This window comes from Aythya fuligula, chromosome 9 (genome assembly GCF_009819795.1).
Source record: "Aythya fuligula isolate bAytFul2 chromosome 9, bAytFul2.pri, whole genome shotgun sequence".
NCBI lineage: Eukaryota > Metazoa > Chordata > Aves > Anseriformes > Anatidae > Aythya > Aythya fuligula.
In genome coordinates, this window is record NC_045567.1 from 15,729,641 (window position 1) to 15,747,655 (window position 18,015).

The 18,015-nt window shown below is 46.0% G+C and overlaps 1 protein-coding gene across 1 annotated transcript in view; it reads right to left on the reverse strand.

Moving 5' to 3' along the window:
* Positions 1-18,015, reverse strand: part of LPP (LIM domain containing preferred translocation partner in lipoma) — a 222,415-nt gene that overhangs the window by 194,833 nt on the left and 9,567 nt on the right. The window contains exon 2 of the mRNA XM_032193775.1: positions 7,174-7,375. Coding sequence (XP_032049666.1) covers positions 7,174-7,366 — 193 coding nt within the window. The 5' untranslated portion in view covers positions 7,367-7,375. The remainder of the gene's footprint in view (positions 1-7,173; positions 7,376-18,015) is intronic.

The following is an 18,015-nucleotide window of genomic DNA, read 5'->3' on the forward strand; positions in this document are numbered from 1 at the left end:
ACTATATAGAGAACAAACATTATCTTTTTAAAAGTAGGTTTGATATAGTCGATGACAGATGTTTGCAATTTGAGTTATAAAAAGATGGCTTCTTTCCAATCCAGTGTATGTCAGATCCGTCTTTTTTTTTTTCCTTCCCTTTTTTTGCCCTTTTTCTTTATTCTACCCAAACTATTGTGGTTCACAGAACAGGCCACTGCAAAGATGAATCACTATTCAATGTTTGAAATAATGAAGTGGAAAAATTAAATATAGTATCTCGAAAGAACAGACAGGAGGAAAGGAAAAAGAGAAAAAATATGCACGGCAGAAAAAATTAAAAATCTACCTGCTGAGGAGTGTAATGTTTGCTTTACGATACCAAATAACAAAGAAAATACAAGCTCACTCACCAGAATGAAAAACAAGGCTAGGTATTACTTCAAGCAGTTCCCAAATAAGTGGCAATATGTTCCAAAGCCTCTGAAAGTTTAATATTTGTAATTCTAACAAAACACAGTCAGAATTGTTAATAAAACCCGGTGGCTTGACTTGACATTTTGTGAACTACAGATAAGTATACTGGTTCAATAATAGTCTTTATGCACCTGTTCTATGTTGCATTTTTTCCCAGTGCCATTATCTGAGGTGGTATTTCAGAAAAGAAAATGTTCATCCTGAGAGCAAAGCCAAGAGCACAAACCTCCGTATTTGTCTCCAGCAAAAAAAGAAAAAAAAAAAAAAAAAGAAAAAAGCAGACTCAGACACTATAATCCAGCCCGAGCAGTAACTTCTGGTGAGATGACTGCAATCAAAGCGGTAGGGCCCACCCAGCGCTGGTTTATTTCCACCAGGGAGAACGCCAAGTCCTGACGCTGGTCACCGCACCGCAGACACCGCGGCAAAGCTCGGTCTCCGTTTAACTTTAAACACAAGAAAAGAGGTTGAGAGGAACCGAGGCAAAAAGGCAGGGGACCAGCAGAAAGGGATGCTACTGCTTGGCCAGCATGAAGGGTATGGAGTCTGTCTAACCACTATCAAGGTTTCATAAGCCATGGAGCAGAGGGGCCGCTACCCAGGCACAAAGGCACCAGCTTGGCCTTGTGTCTTCAGCGCGGCTCAGCTTGCTCGGGGTGATTTAAATCCACTATTACACAAATGAGAACCACCACTAACTTCCAACTGGTTTCACTTGGTTCTTAACCAATGGGGAAGAGGATGTCATTAAAGGGAAGTCAATCGAGACTTCCGAAAGGCTGCTCCAAACTGGTTCTCGGCAACCCCGTAATGAGGGACCCCCAGCTTCCCACGTGTTCTGCGGGGTTTGGGGGCTTGGTCCGCCCGTTAAATGCTCTTGTGTGGAAGGTAGCAAAGCCACCACAAAGAGGCCTGCAGATTTAAGTTCATTTTCCCTGGCTGTATTTTCTAAGTGCCTGTGGATGATGCAGTCCTGACACTAATGAATAAAGTATTGCTTCATCTGCTCCATTTCATTCCGCACAAGAAACACATGGAAGAACGAGAGCAAGAATTTAGAAGGGCTTTAAAAGTTTATAATACTCGTTTCAAAAAAGCTTTCTTTAAAAAACAAGCACCGACGTGGGGGCTGTGCTTAGGCAGTCAGGATGATTTGCAGCAGTGGCAGCCCTCTTTATTCCCACAACATTTCTCATCTCTGCGAGCGCAATCCTGAGAGCGTGATGGCAGCGGAAAAGGGTTACAGCATTTCTCAGCCTATTTTCCTGTCCCATCACCAAGATGCTGCCTCACTCCCGGAGCTTCAGTGCTTTTATCAGCTGGCGGCAGAGCTGGAAGCAGACTAGCAGGTCCTGCTGGAAACTCCCTGGGATTTGCAGGACCCAATCCAACATCAAAACGAGTGGATAACTGCACATTGCCGTGCCTCATGTGGGCTGCAGCAGCAGCCCAGGTGCTCAGCTCACAGCACGTGAAAGATAGCAAACCTTTGCTTCTACCACGATGAAAGGGGGTTGAACTAAATTCCATTATCTCGTGTTAGTTTGGGGCTGAGTGCATGCAAACCACCACCAGAGCACGGCTGGCACAGGGCTCCCTACTCATGTGTGTGAGCCTCCTGCCAACTACGAGCAAAACTGAACAAAATGCCCCAAAAGCTCGTGGGAAGCAGTAAGGAGAGCAGGTACACCTCTGCCACGCAACCAAGCGCAGCCCTTCCAGCAGCAGGGTTTGCTCATGCCATGCTATGGTGCAGACCCAGCACAGACAACCAGAAAAACAACGGGGGAAAAAAAAAAAAGCAGAAAAAATGCAGAATCTCCCAAGTCAGCCTGAATTTATCCTTTCAGGGCTCTCATCCAAGTAATGAATAGACTCTGGAGCGGTTTAGTTTCTATGAACTGTCAAAGACTGCAGAGCAGGGAACAGCACAGCTAAAACACTGAGTGTCTATTCCAATAAATCCATACCCAGGCTTCAAAAATTAGACAGAGATACTGATAGCAGCTGCTGTAAACAAAACCCACTAGGTATATTTGCCTACAAGAAAAAACAAACAGCATGAGAGTTCACGCTCCCGGTCCCTTACAGAGGCAGCAGAATATAATTAGCCACTGCTCGAGATTCTCCACATAGATGAAGAGGAGGAGGGCAGAGAGGGTCAGGACCTGGGAAACCTGCATCGGCCAGGTTCAAGCATACACGACGTGGTGTCAACTACATAAGCTCGCCCTGGAGCCAGCACTGCTGCTGTGCCTTGCCTCGTGAGTCGCAGCCCTCTCCTCCAACTAGGGTAGATGGAAGGAGGTGGTTTTAAGAAATAAAAACAAAGACGAAAACCGCAAAGACCTGCGCATGAGCCTTGTCATTCACTATACCTGAAAGTGCCCCCAAGGAAAGAAAGGAGGAGAATGAAAAAGCTTGCATTAATTCTCATCTCTTCGTTTAGTTTCCGTTATTAAATCCATATTAATCGTTTCTGCGGGTATTACATTCACCAGGGGTGGCAACTGCAAGGAAAAGACAACGGCACTGACAAACACAGAATTCAGAAGGAGTTGGCGGCATAAACTCAAGTGGCTGATTTTGCAAAGCCTGTCCTCACAGCCTCCAAAAGGGTAACAGAGAAACCTGCCCAAGCGCTGTGCAACCCCATAAACTCCACGACTGTCCTGGGAGGGATGTTATCTGCATGGCCCTTTGTGGCCAGGGCTGGACCTGTGCTATCTGTCTCACACACGCCTGGTCACATTCCTGCAAATGAGATGAATTGCAAGACGATGAGGACAGATGGAAGCCTTCCCCCCATGCTTCCTAGCCAGGAGGTACTTTTTGTCCCAGTGCTGGTAAATGCTGGGCTGTAAAGCCCACCCCTGCCTGGGGAGCAGCCTCCCAGGGCCCATGGGCTGTGCTCGATTTGCATCAGCCCCGTGCTGCTCCCGGGCTTGCACCACTTCGTGTCTGTGGGGTTTTACTTGGAGGGGAGGGGAAGGCAAAGGGGAAAGAGCTTTTGCGGTTATGAAAACCAGCTTGAAACCAAAAGGATCCAAACCAAAGGCAAATCACACCACAAAGCCTGACACTGTGACTGCACTCAAGCCATCCGATAACCTGAGGAGCCCCGGCTCGGGCTTTTCTGAGCACCCGAGGCTGCACAGTTTTGAAACTCCTGATTTTGGCCTCGCAAGCTTTTTTACTGCTTGAACGTCTGGATACCTAATTTGGATTTCCACTTTAGCTCATTTGCAGCTATGTTTCCTCCCCACAGACACTTGCTTTTCTTGCACAAAACCATCTCCCCCTAGCCCGAGCAGCTCTCCTTCCCCTGGGGGGCACAGAGGGAGCTGTGTAGGACATCAGGCACCTGCACGGGGAGGGATTGCAGCGCTCACGCCTCTCAGGATCAGGCCCACGCTGAGCAGCAGCGTTTGCACCCTTGGGTTGAACTTATTGAAAACAGACCCCAGCAGTGACTCTTCCCACGGAGAGAGCGTGCAGGGATTTTGGCAGGGTGCTGCAGAGGGCTGAGAGACAGCGAGAGGAAAGCATCTCCCTCTCCCACGTGCCGGGGAGGAAGGATCGGAGATGAAGAGCAGCAGCAAGGGCCCATATGGACGGGGTGGGGAGCAGATGAGCCCCAGCACACCGCCATGCCAGCACGGCTCCTGCAACCCAGCAAGAGCTGCCACCCGCCAGCCCGAAACCCCAGCACAGAAATTCATCCCCACCCCAAAGAGGGAGGCTAAGACAAAGCAGGAGGTACAGACCCTGCAAAACAGGGAGGAAGCATTTGGGGTAAGCAAGGTTAATCCTCCACGAGCTGCTGCCACAGGGCAGGCTAGCACGAAATCCTCCAGAAAGCCAGCCCAGACCACAGCACATGGAAGTCCAGTCTGCTGTTTGTAGGGTCTGTAAAAACACAGCAGTCCCCACCTTTCTGGCTAGCTGTTCGGCAGAAACCCATGCAGCACGTTAATCAGAGCTGTGTTCTTATTTATTATTATTATTATTACTACAGTCATATCCCAAGGTCCCCAAACAGATCCCTGTGACTGCAAGACTTGTTTTTTTCTCTGCTGAGGTGACAAATCTAGCTCACAACAAGCCTCAGCGAGGCACTGTGGCAAACAGCGAGGAGGGGGACTGGCACCACCGAGAAAATTGCTCACTTAGCTGGTCTGAACCACGCACGTCTTGACTGCTTCCAGCACATTAAAATGCTCCTGTTTTATAAACCACTGGCTGATGCGGTTTCTGTTTTCGTTTTACTCGTTTAACTATTTCTACCTTGCTTCGAAGTTCTGTTTTCATCGGCACCTCCTGGCTGGCTTTTGTGCAGGGATCCAGAAAAGCGTAAAAGTCAAGTTGGGACCAAGAAAAGGCCACCGCAGAGGCACCAGAGCCACATGAGAGGCCAAAGGCTGGAGGAACTTGGGTCCAGCCCCTCCTTGTGCACATAGGTGCCTGGCTCACAGGTTTTTCATTCTGGTGTCTTCCCAGTGGAGGGATGAAAAGACACTGGAGTACAACAGGGAGCCGCAGCACCTCCGCCTACGGCCTTGCAGCTCACCAGATGGGAAAGCCCCAGTTGAACAAATTTAGGTGGTGCCCCTTTAGGCAGCGGGACACGGAGCCGTCTCCCTGGCTGAATCATTGCTGCAAAACCAACAGAGGTCGTTGAAGAAACAATTAGGGGGCTCGGAGGAGAGAACAGAGCCATAAAAAGTGAATGAGGCATGGCGAGCTAAATATTTTCTTGCTGTCCCTCCTCACCTGCCAGATCCCCAAAGCCTCGTGTTCTCAGGGTTATATAGGGTTGAGCTAATGGCTTTGCACCAGCTGCTGACGCCGACTGGCAGCGTGTCACCTTCTGGAAGTGGATTAGCTTAAGCTGCCCATACGCCATCACATCACTAAGCCAGTCCCTGACCGGGTCTTCGCCATCCCTCAGTTCTTCCAAGCCTGTCTGGTGACGACAGCATCTCTAAAAGCCCAGAATAATGTGAGGCAGAGGACTGATATGGAAAAAAAATAAATACAAATCTGAAAAGGTCTCCTGTAAATTCCCCAAATCTCCCCATTTCTAACAGACCAGATGCTGGCAGGACTGGGTAGCCCATGTTGCATGAGGAACGCTTGCATGGCTCACCCACCCCTCTCAGCCTGCAGCACCCGGGTGCTGCTCTGCTCCTATGGGAAGTCTCCTTCCCCAAATGCCAAGGAACAGATTTTTTTTTTAGAAGGTGGTGATGTTCCTGAGTCACTTATTATCAGATCTACAATAATTAAAGCATCAACAATTAAGGCATAGTGACATTTCTGACAAAAAATAGTGGGTGATCAACAACAGTTTTCCTGGAGGAAAAATAAAAGTGTCACTTTTCATTATTATTTTAAGTTTTAGGGGAATTAAAAAAATAACAATCTTATTTTTTTTAAGAATTCCACTTTACTTGAAAGTGACATTTTCACTGCACTTCAGAAATGGATTATTTTTACTTTTTTTTTTTTTTTTTTTAATTCCAAATGTCTTTCTCTTCCCCTTACTTGCTAATGTTTTGTTACTGAAGGCAACAGAACAGGTGCATATGACTTAGTTTCTCCCCTCCAACACATTTTCTTTTTTCGTTCCGAATTCTCTGAAGTTAGAGTGGCAGAGGGAAAAAAACGAAGCACTAGTCAGACTATTCCAACTTTCCTACTAAACACCCTTAACTTTAGAAAATTGCTTAAGTGTGAGATTTTATATGTTGCTTTGTTTTTCTTTCCCCTTTCTGTTACCCTGTAGTCTTCCTGTAAAAGGCACACAATTTGAAAAAATAAGAGTAGAAAAAGGAAAAAAAAATACAGATGAGATTTATGTTACGGCACTTGATACAAAAGAAGGAAAAGTGGAGATGGAACAAAGTAGCACATCCAAAACTGAAAATCAAAGGCTGGTTTGGCAATTTTCTTGAATACAACTGAGTTTGTTCCTGCTTTTATCCCTGCCTCCACATGTCCATGGAACAGGAACCCAACAACTGTGTTTGCTGCTCAACTGCATGAAGAGAGCAGGGCTGTTAAAGCAGGGGGTAGAGCACGGCTGACATGTGGTGATCGGTAGGCTTTTGTTTTACTGACAGAACATCTTCAGAGGTTACTGTAATGGTTGTGTAAATATCCACATAATTATACCATTAAGTTATTTCACATTCAAGAGCCTGCCACAGTAGATGAAAAAGAATAAAACTGAATCAAACCAGCAGGCTGGAGAGGAGGCATGCCTAGAACCATTCTGCCAAATCCATGCCCTAACACCTCTACCCACATCCCAAACTCCATCCCATGTTTGTAGAGGATTCCCATTGTGCTGACACACAAAAAGAAACATCAAGGAGAGTGCTCAAGCTCTAGCTCCTTGGATCAACACATAATGGCAAAAGAAAAAAAAAAATACAAAACTCATTGAAAAGCACCGATCTTGGAGATAGGACATCTGCTTCCAATTAAAACCAAGAAAAATCTGTCCCCCTGTCCTCCTCCAGCCCTGCTCCCCTCAGGAAGGTAGCTAGCCAGAGGAAGGGGGAAGAGATACTTTCACATTCTTCTTGATTTAAATGATCTCAAGAAGGGAGGCTGCCACAAATACACGAGCCAAGAGAAAGTCAAGCATGGTCTGTGTTAAAGGTTACCTCCCTTGAATTAGACAGTTGCTTCCTCAAACAATTTACTCACCATCACCTCCTGGTTGCTTGTATGGGTTGTACTTTGGCTTGGGGGCAACAACGGGTGCAAACTTCTTTGGCGTCTGCTGGGTGGACACCGAGATGCTGGGAGTCCCAAAGGCATGCGTGGTCTCCATCCTCGCTGTGACGTGGCCAACGGGCTCGTTGGTACTCTTGGGTGGCAGCCAGGACGGGTGGGACATGGTTCAGATCTGAGGAGAGGCAAACAAGGATCAATCGCACATGCATTAGGAAGTTAGGCTGGGGAGCTAACAGTTGTAATCTTTGCTAATTTGTTAAATTAAACCCACAAAATATGTAACGTGATTAACCTCTGCATGTTTATCTTTAAGCGCGTTGGTCCCACTGCACAGGAATTCAGATCCGAACTTGCATTTCTTTCTCCAGTTGGTTGGAATTACTGATCAGCTCCTTGCTGGTGTCTGCAAGAGTGTTGTTATTTTCCTCTTCTTACCAGAGTTGAAGCAGGCCGATACCCCGGAGGAGCCCATCACTCCCACCATCTATTCAGCACGATAGCGATGTATTTGCCTTTCCCTGTTAGGCTTTTGTGAGTACATTAACGTAGAGCACTGCAGGTGCTCTGGGGACAAGTGTCATTACAGGCAGGCAGACACACTTCCAAAATACACCTTTAGCACTTTTCAACATGTCATTTGTGGCCCCAAATCCCACTGTCGTTCATTTAAACTTTTAAGAAAAAGGATTTCAAAAGCAGCTAATCCTTCCTGATGCCTCCATTTCTGAATGCCCAGCTTAAGATATTTTAAAAGCACGTCAATTTTGAAAAAACGCCAGGATTCCAAAACCACTGACAACCAGGCTCCTTTTAGACATCTCAACTTGTGTAACAGAAAACAGAAGCAGCCCAAATCATTACTTATTTATGAAAATCTTGGCTTCGGTCTCTTTAAAAGCCTACATCACTTTTGAGAACTGGACTCAACGCTGCTGAAAATATTGCCCATAAAAAACCTGTTTGTAATGGGCTGACCTGCAATGAACAAGTGCTTTCCACTGCACACAAGCCACAGCCGTTGGGGAGCTGCAATGGTCCTACAGCACCAGCACGTTATGCCTCTAAGCTGGTTTTGAGCTGTGGTGAGGAAATAAAGACCCCAAACGGACAAAAGCCGCTGCTAATTTTGGAGCCCTTGAGTGCCGGTCACTTCTGCCCGTGTCCTGCTTTGGTGCTGGGACTCGCCAGGGCTCTGGAAACCAGGCACAGCTGGGACTTGCTCTGGAAAGATTTGTTTAGATCAGAAAGGCTGGAAAAGGATCAGTGCGAGAGACAGCACCGGGCCAGAGAAGACATTAGCTGACTGCTGTTGCGTAAAAGCATTTCCAGCTGGGCACGGCAGGGCAAAGCAAAGGCACGGCTGGATTTGCAGAGGGGTCTCTCGCTGCTGCCAGGGCAGAGATGCTCGGGAGTCCCAGCTCTGCTGAGTGCGGCAGCACAGGGCTTTAGTGGCTGGTGCGAGCAGTCCTCTGAGGTCAGGGTGGGGAAGATGAATGGGGACAGATGAAGGATGGCCTCTGGCAGATGTACACCCCCTCGGAGTGAAATCATTACCAAGCCCCACAGCACAGCAGCTCTTGAGCTGTTCTGACACAGCTCTGTGGTCACGCATGCAGCCATCTATTTGAATGTCTCACGGGGAGGCATTTCCAAAGCTGAGAAGTGCAGCCACATATAGCCAGCTGTAAAGGTCAGTGCTTAAAATCTGAAAGCAAACGCATGACTGATATTGTCACCTCCGCCACGTCCCATCAGACAAGGAGACCGAGGAGATCCTCACTGATATGTGGGGGAATGCAGGGCCATCTCCTGCCTACCTGGGCATGTTCTTGGTGCCTCGAAGTGAACACTTCCAGGCACACGTCCATGCACACACGCTTCTCAGAAACAAGTAACAAGTTGGCTCTGCAACCAGCCCCCGGGATTATATGGAAAATTTAGGCATGAGGAAGTCACTTCTGACAGTGCATTTAAGTCTACCTATAAAAAAAAAAAAAAAAAAAAAAAAAAAAAAAAGGAGATATCACACTTCATTTCCCCTTTCTCCTAATTTGGGCTCAGGTGTCACTACAAATGTCAAGACCAAGCAGTTGGGGTTTAGGTACGGAGCTATTTTGCCAACTCACCCTGACTGGCAAAGCATCTGCCTCCGAGAAGCTTTATGGTGGAGCAAGATCAGTTGAGTCCTTTATTGAAGAAGCAGATAAGAACTCTTGGATTTGAACCAGAGAAAGTAGTCTGATGGGCTCCTATATGGACAAGCATGTCCCAGCAATTTGCTGTTAGACAGTAATGCTGAATCAGTGGGGGGCAGAAGTGGGAAAGGGGCAAGGTCTCCACATGGGGCAGTACCTCCAGCTGACAGCAATGCTTGTTAAACCATACGCCTCTTCTAGTCTAAGATTCCTCCAGGTAACAAGCTTCTTGCTGGAGGAGTCATTTCTCCTTAAAGCCTGCAAAGAAAAGCCAGTCCCAGTGTCTGACCCAGCACTAGGAAATGGACAATTTGTGGTCATTTTCCACCTCCTTCACTCTTTGTGTGCGAGAGGAACTGCCATGTGCCAACTATCAGCCCCAGCACTCCCTCACCATGCAGCTGGACTGCTCGTGGTCACAGGTTTTGCAATCCCTACCGCTGGAGGATGAGCAGGAGGCCACTGGTGCCAGCACGGAGGGACTGGCTCAAAATGAAACGAGTGGAAGCGTGGCAGGGGCACCCTGGAGTCAGACAACCATCGAAGGCCGAGCTGCAAGGATGCATCATTCCCTCCCACATACGGCTGCTGGCCAAGCTCACGATGACAGTGCAGAGCATCATTCTGAAAGCAAGAAGTGAAAGGCAGGTCCTCCCCGCAGGGCTGCAGAGGAAACCAGCCGTGACGGGTGGGCCGAACCGCGCTCCCGCGGCCTGGTACTTCCCGTTACCAACACCAGCCCTGTCGGACCACGAAAATGACCATTAAAGCAAGGAGATTGACCTATCCTGCCACATCTTCCTCACACGTCATTCAAAGACGTAAAGGATGGCAATACAAGTCAGGCAACCCTCAGAGCAGACAGCAATGTGGGTGCTCAGCCTTAGCAGGACAGCTCTGAGCTCTGCTCTCTTACCACATCCGAAGGTGACCGTACCTTGCCCATTGCTGCAAGCATCCTGGAGTTTTATTCTGACAGGTTTTCAGCCCCTGGTTTGACATCTCGTATGAAAGATCATCCCACTGTAAAAAGCTCCCCCAGACCCCTGGCATTACCTCCCCACTGATTCAAAGCAAACAAACAGCACTAACAAGACGATCATCATTCCTGCCCTGGCAGCTCCCCAGTTCTTCCTCACCCACCTCCCAGGCAACGTGCCTTGGTCCCACTGAGCTCTTATGGTCTGCCAGGTTGGTGGCAGGGCCGGGTTGAGAGATGCAAGGAATATCTGCTTCAGCAGGCAGGTTGCACAGCGCTGGGGACAACCAACCACAAGGTGACATCCCAAGGAACGAGCTTAAAGAGCAGCCTGTTCTGACGGGCAGTTTGGGAATGTGCAGACCATGCTGCTGTTAACTCAGTTGCTGACTGTAAGCTGGCGTGCAGCTCCCTCCCAGCTACCCTCTAACACATTTGTTTTGGCGGCAGTGGTGTATTCTAATTGTTTCCCTGTTAGCCTTTCTATTCCTCTTTCTCCCCCTCTCATTTTCTGTTATGTATTTGCTGTCACTCGTTTTTGTTATCTGTGCCTTGACAATGTTTTCAGCAACTTCCCTTTTCCTCGTCTGTTCCAGCCCCAGCCTCGATTAAATTTAGCCAAACTACTTTGCAGAATGATGAAAAAGGAAAATGAACTAACTTCTTTTTAACAGCTGAAGCTGAACTTCTGGGTTTGTTCTGTTCTCCCCTCAACGTTTTTAATCTTTGCAGTGTACATGACTGTGTGCCTAGGGTAAAAGGCCAAGGGCAAGGCAATCTAAGGGTCTGTGGCTTTTTAAGGAGCACAGCACCCCATCTCCCTGCAGCCTCCTCCACAGTGGTGCACTCCGGCTAATTTAGACAAAGCAGTCAGCACTCCCTCACCATTTCCCACAATATTGCCTATTTTCCACCAGAAGCTTCTTTGGAGCAAAACAGATTAACATTTTTTGATGTAGACAAGTAATCAGAATAGCACAGGAAAACCTGTCTTACTCTAAACTTACTCTTATCTGTGTCACTGCCTCGGCATTGTTGTGCTTCCTGCACTTGGACGAGAACCTCCAAAAGGTAAAGGCAATGCTCTTCTGCATGGATAGCAAACACGACCAGCAAGAGTAAAGTGTATATTTCACTTTTGTCTTAGGAGTGTTTCCTTCCAAATATATATTTCTGCCAGTTCTACAATGAATAGTGTAGTTTTCAGAAGTTTCTAGCTGGGTGTGGGATGTAGAAGATTGCAAAAGTTGGTGACAGCAAGAAGGCAGAAGTCACTGAGAAACTCAAAAACTACAAAGAACAAAGCTGCATTGGATGTTGCAGGCTCGAGAGAGGTAAGTAACAGGAAAAATGCAATGAAGGGACCATCAGGATGGATGGATTGGGGGAACCCAAGAAGCAGGACCAGAAGAAAGATCCTGGGAGCATGCACACTGGCAGGGGATGATGGAGCTGTTAAAACAGCCGCATTGCCCATGTCTGTGGGTGAATACAAGCTCCTCCTTCAAGGTTAATAGCGGCTGGAATGAAAAACCATCAGATCCAGTATGAATCACCAGTTCTCCAAAAAAACAATTCCCCCACTGGAGGAAAGTGACTCTCATCAGCCTTTTGCTGTCCAAGCCAGCTACTGTTACTCCTCGTATGCCAAATGCAGTGCATTAAGGGCCTGATCCCTCTGCTGCTCCAGTCACCAGTTGGATCACAGAGCTCTCATCGAAAAGCTGAGGTGCAGGCTAAATCTCTGGTTGCCTCACATTTCTGCTTCAAGCAATGCATTCGTCAGGCACAGCTTCCCTTCAACGAGTCCCCTCCCAGCAGATCTAGCCATCCAACATTTAATACAGCCTGTCTGGAATGATCTTTGTCATCAGAGCCTGGGACCCGGGGAATCCTCCCACAGCAGCTGTGACCTCTTGTTTCCCAGTTTGTGCCCTATTTCCCTCTGTTTTGTCTGAAGTCTTCTGCATTTCTGCTTGCCTCTCACACAGCCACCCTCAGCAGTAACTCAACAGGTCCTTCCCCAGTCTGGCTACTTTTTCCTGTGACTCCTTACGCCTTGGCAATAACACTTCAAACCAAATTCACAGACTCACCCCATAAACTCCCCTAAATCTTCCTTCTGTCACCACTTTTGAAGTCCTGTTGACCATCTCGTCTAGCCCTCCTGCGTGTTGAAGGGTGTTGAACTCCACCCAACTCTTTTTCTGTGAAGCTTTGTTGAGCTGAAGAGCATTTGTTAGAAAGTATAAGCAGTTTCTACCTGAAGAATGCAACCAATGGAGAATCCACCGCAACACTAGGTAAATTGTTTGGGCAAGCAATTAAGCACCATAATTATAGCTTCTTCTTTATGTCTGGCTTAAATTTATCGAGCTCCACTTCCAACCACAGGATTTTGTTACACTCCTCTCATCTGCATTACTGACCTCCTTAGGCAGATCCTCTCAGAACACAGCCAGGTCTTTGGTGAAATCAAATTAAAACATTTAAATTAAGTATCAATTAAATACACTGTTAAGAACAGACTTCTCTTGATTTACTCGTGTATTTACTCTGAACTCTCTTCAATTTTTCAGCAACCTTTTGTGAAATGGTGGATGCTAGCATATGACCGTTTTTTCAAGAATGATAACTAAAAATGGAAAGGGTAATACAATGAATAATATCAAAGACAAAAACCATACTGAATTCAGCTGTGGCTGCCTGAGGTTCTGTTATCCTTCCTTCCTTGGAAGCAAGCATTAGTCATCATCTGCTTTTGGAGGTAGAGGATAAGACCGGACTAACTATGATAAATAACATTAAGAGCAAAGAGTGAAATCACACTGAATAAATAAGGAAAACAGCGTGCTCTGGTTCTATCATTAGGACAATCTTAATGCTGTAAATTCAGAAAATTCTAACCATGAAAGCACACACTGCAGCAGAGGAACTGGAATCCACGAATCCCAAGATGAGACCACACTATCTAAAAACATCAGACCAGGAATATCAACAGAAGATAATGCCAGGCTAATAAAATCCTGACAAGGCTTTTTTTTTTTTTTTTAATGTGTTTTTTTTTTAAAAGCACATAATGGCTTGGTTGTGTTTTTTTTTTTTTTTTTTTTTTTTTTTTTTTTTTTGCTTTTAATTACAGGATGTCATTCATCTTTGAGAAGCAAAGGTAAAACAGAGGGTTCCAAGTCAATTTAGCCTGCTATCAGATAAACAATGGAAGGGTAGAGTACCAATTTGTCTATTCTGAAATTGTTAGTACATTTGTCTCTGAGGCAGGCTGGCTTTCCTGTGATTAGACTGTTACCCAAATAAATCTTCATTTCATTTTCATATTTGTAACATGGACCAAATACTCCTTGGATGTTGATGGGCTTTGCCAAGACTGAAGAATTTGTCCCTGAGTTAATTAAGCTAATGCTATGCAGTGGGTAGAAACAGTGTTTAAGAAAAAACGAGGAACAACAGTCTGTTCTTCCAGACAGTCCGCTCTGTTGTCCATCCTACTCCTTCCTAAATCCACTGGCTTGATCTAGATCCATAATGTTCTTAGTATCACCCATGCACAGTTAACCATCAGCCTTAAGGCCACGGGGATGACAAGATACGGGGAGGCCAGTACTTTGTCACTGACACAAGACGCAGCTGGAAACCAGTGGTTTCTCTCGGATGCAATTCAGGAAGAGAATGGAGGCCTCTCCTCCGCTGGATGAGCAAAGTTCATCTCTATGGGCTTACAAGAGCTACATGTAGACAGGTAGATTGCAATCTCCCCATGCTCCCTTCTCTTCCATCCACACAACAGGACTCAAAGAGAAAAATTCTGGCTTTACTTCATCTTCCAGAAGAGTTTTAAAGACAAGTTCTAGCACTGAACCAAGGAGACATCCGTCCTGATGAAAAACCATGCCACACATTGCCCCTTCCAGTCACAGGTACAATCCACAACACTCAACATTTCTACTCTTCTTTTTTTTCCCCTCCTGAAATTTCCAAAAGCAGAACCCAAATGCTCTGCTGAAATACAGTTCTTTGCTTTGTCCTTATCACCTCCACTCCACTAATTATCCAAAAGCAGTAATTGAGGCTGACCAGAGAAATTTGCTCTTTATAAACTCCCAAAGCTGCTTGTTTCTCTTGGCATCGTTCCACTCTGAATGTTAAGTTAATTTATTTCTCCATTTAGGGCCAGTGATCTCTAGCCATGAAGCTTTCCTGCTTCTTGTGGTCTCCAAAAGAGGACATAATGTCAAAATTCTGGTCTCATTAGAGGGCTTTAACCAAACATAGGAAGTACCATAGCTACTTACAAACTCAGCCCAAGCCCTCTTGGGATGTCTTTCCCATATGGTGCTATTTATCCTCATCAATTTTACATCATACGGGAAATTATGTGATTTGGGGAAATTGTGATCCCTTTTGAACCCCCTTAATTCTTGCTGATCTGCACAACATCTCACAAAGTTTAAGGCCTGTAGCACTAACCAGCCCAAAGAAACTCCTCCTTCAGACGCTGCCAGTGGCAAACTGACTTGGGTTCTCAAACATCACATCAGCAACCAGGAGAACCGAAAAGCCACAAGAACAGCTCTGAGCACTGGGATTACTGGGGGGGATGACGTGACCCCAGTCGCTGCTTAGCAGCAGAGAGCTAGCAGGAGTCATTGAGCCCAGTGACTGTCTTTTTAAACCTTACACAAAAAAAAGAACAAAACAACAAAAAACAACAAACTGATGCACATGGACTCCAATTTCTTGGGGCAGATCTCTCCCTGAGATTAATTTCTTTGCTTGCATATATTTCGCACTGTTTCTGGACATTTGTTCGTGTTTTGCTTTAGTCTTTTACAGCAGCTGTCAGCTGGAGCAAGTTGAAATCTCTCTCTCCCCTAGACCTAGATTTTCTTCCAATTGCTTGGATAGGGCTGGGTTTTGTATCCTCAGCTCAATCCCCTTAAAAAGAAAAAATTAAAAAAAATTGAAATCTCTTCTTCAGTTAAACGGGGCTGAAAGCATTCAGCAACTTCCTGCTATGGGACATCACTAATGTAATCACAGGAATTAAAGGAGAAAGAAACCTAGTTAGAGCACTGCCTGTGCTGAATTATTCCTCGATTCATATAATCTAGCATCATCTTGCTCTGGCTTTAACAGCTTCAATCAAATTTTTATGGGATCCTTCGGAAGACCAGACTTAAATTCAGTGTTCGTCCTGCTTTGAGCAAGGGGTTTGCTCAGATGACCTCCAGAGATCCCTTCCAAAATCAATTATCAACACTTTAAGACCTGAGACTTCCAGCTACGGCTTTATCTGCCCTCAAAAGGGTTTACAGCAATATAGTTCTCAAATACGGACTGAGCCCATTCTTCTAACGAAATAACAAATACTTGGAAAATAACTTCTTTTTCTAACTTCTACAGTATCAGTCAGGCGTAACAGGAAGATGGCGAGTCCATAGCAGAGATGGTGGAGATCTGTTAGAGATCTCTGCTACCAATGTTTCCTGCAGGTTAAAGGCACCAGACACCAACCCAACACCACTTTCATCTTACACCAAAATCCTGCTGCTGGGACGACAGCATCAACCAAAACCTTACCCCTCTCTAAGCTTCCTTCTTGGTTTGTTTCTCTCATATCAGCCTCAAATGTGGGAAAGGTAGAAGGGCAAACTAAACATAAAACTCCCTTTTTTTTTTTTTCCCCAATATAATTGCATTAGTAGTTTTGGGATTAGATGCAGGCTATTTGAATTTGACTGCTGCTGCAAAACACACCCATAAAAACTGATGAGCAAGATCTTCCTTTTACAGCCATGTCACATCCTGGTGTTGGATGACAAACTAGGCTTTAAAAAACTAATAAATTGAACTTGACTGGCCCATGTGCATTGAAACAAAGAGATAGTACTGGCTCCCTGGAGATAGATAGATCTATCTAATCTAATACAACTCTAATGACCGCATTACAATTTCGCCAGAGAGCAGGCTGATTTCTGACTCCTGTGGTATGAGACAATCCTCAGCAACTCCAAACACGATCATATTGGATAAAACGTTAATCCGAGGCCTTAGCTACTTGTGGTCACAACAAACCCCAGGGCAATTGCAACGGAGGAGGTAGACCTGGTGGCCTGCCCAAAATGCTTACTCAAACACAGCAAAGTTTGTGGTTGAACCTTGAGAGCTGAGCCAGGAGGTAGCTCTGAGCCAGGCAAATTTCTTCCAGTTCTTAAGCGTTTCTTCCTGGTAACTTGACCTACAAGTTTGCGAGGGGGATGCTGCACTGTCAAAGGAAAGTTTGAGATGGATGTTTGAGAATTTTATGTAGAAAACAAGGAAGGAAATACACTGATAAGGATAGCAAAAGATCAGGCGGAATGACGCAGAGATGTTACTGTGGGGAGTCTCGGACTATGAGCTCCCTTATGCACACAATTTATTTTCAAGATCCTTTTGCCAAAAAAGTTGCCTTTATTCTTGCTGTGGCTCTACTTGTTGTCGTGCCTACAGTATAGCTCCATAATTGGGTTCCTACTTCAGCAAGGAGCTGCCAAACACAATAGAGCGTATCCAGCCGGTGCACACGTACTGGAATCAGGTCTACCAAGAAGGTCCCACAGAAGAGCAAAGAAACCAGAACAACACAAAAGATGGCAAGGTTAAAGCTTTTAGAGCAAACCCAGGCAGTTTGGATGCTGATAGTGCCTGTAAACAAGAAGGAACCATACGGAACTGGCGTTCAGCTCAGCAGCAAGATATCAACAAGACCCCGGTGGGACCCAACAGGACCGTGGCAGCGTATTGACACGGAGCTAATTGTATTAGCTCTGCAGAGAGCCGTGTGTACGGCTCAGCCTGGGGAGAACAGCAGGGACCTGAGCCCAGCAGAGAGGGGGAAACTGATAGTGAACACAGAAACAGAGCAGAGCTTGAGGTGCTAACCCAGCAAGGCTGGTGGGGGTGTAGGTACGCTACTCCTTATGGCAGACCCCAAGCCGTCCTGGAAGTCACAGCCTGGTGTATAACAAACCCTTGGATGCTTTCTTCTCCTTCCTGAGCACTGCACCAACCTGTGCCTCACTGTTGGCAGCTCAGCCCATGGCACCTTGCAAATAATCAGGGGAAATAGCCTTTTTCCTGTGGAAAATCCTATATCCTAATACACAGAAGAGTGATTGCTACCAGATGGCTGGGAACTGATGCTGCAGAGAGATTGCTAATGGAAGCAAGATATCTGAGTGCCTGGAAACTGCAGGAAAAGAACACACACCCCTTTGTGCAAACAGTCAGAAAAAGACTACATTTCTCTAAGTTCACAACAGGTGATTTGACATTCTCAAGAGACCAGCACCCTAATGTATTCCTACCTCTCTTTTGCAACACAAAGCAAAATTAGAGATTAAAGTGCTTTCTTCTTTAAGAAACTGAAAGCCCACGGTACTCTCAGGAAAGAAAGAGGATCTCTGCTGGTTATCGAGTCCTGCTTTTAGATAAGGCTTGACCTAACACTAGATAAGGCTTGCTGTGCCTTTGTCATTGAAAACCTCCAAAACGGAGAACCGAGGCTGGTAAATTGTTCAGGTGTGCACTATTTTCCCAGCTCTCGAGCTGAATCTCCCAATCCACTCTGTATATGCA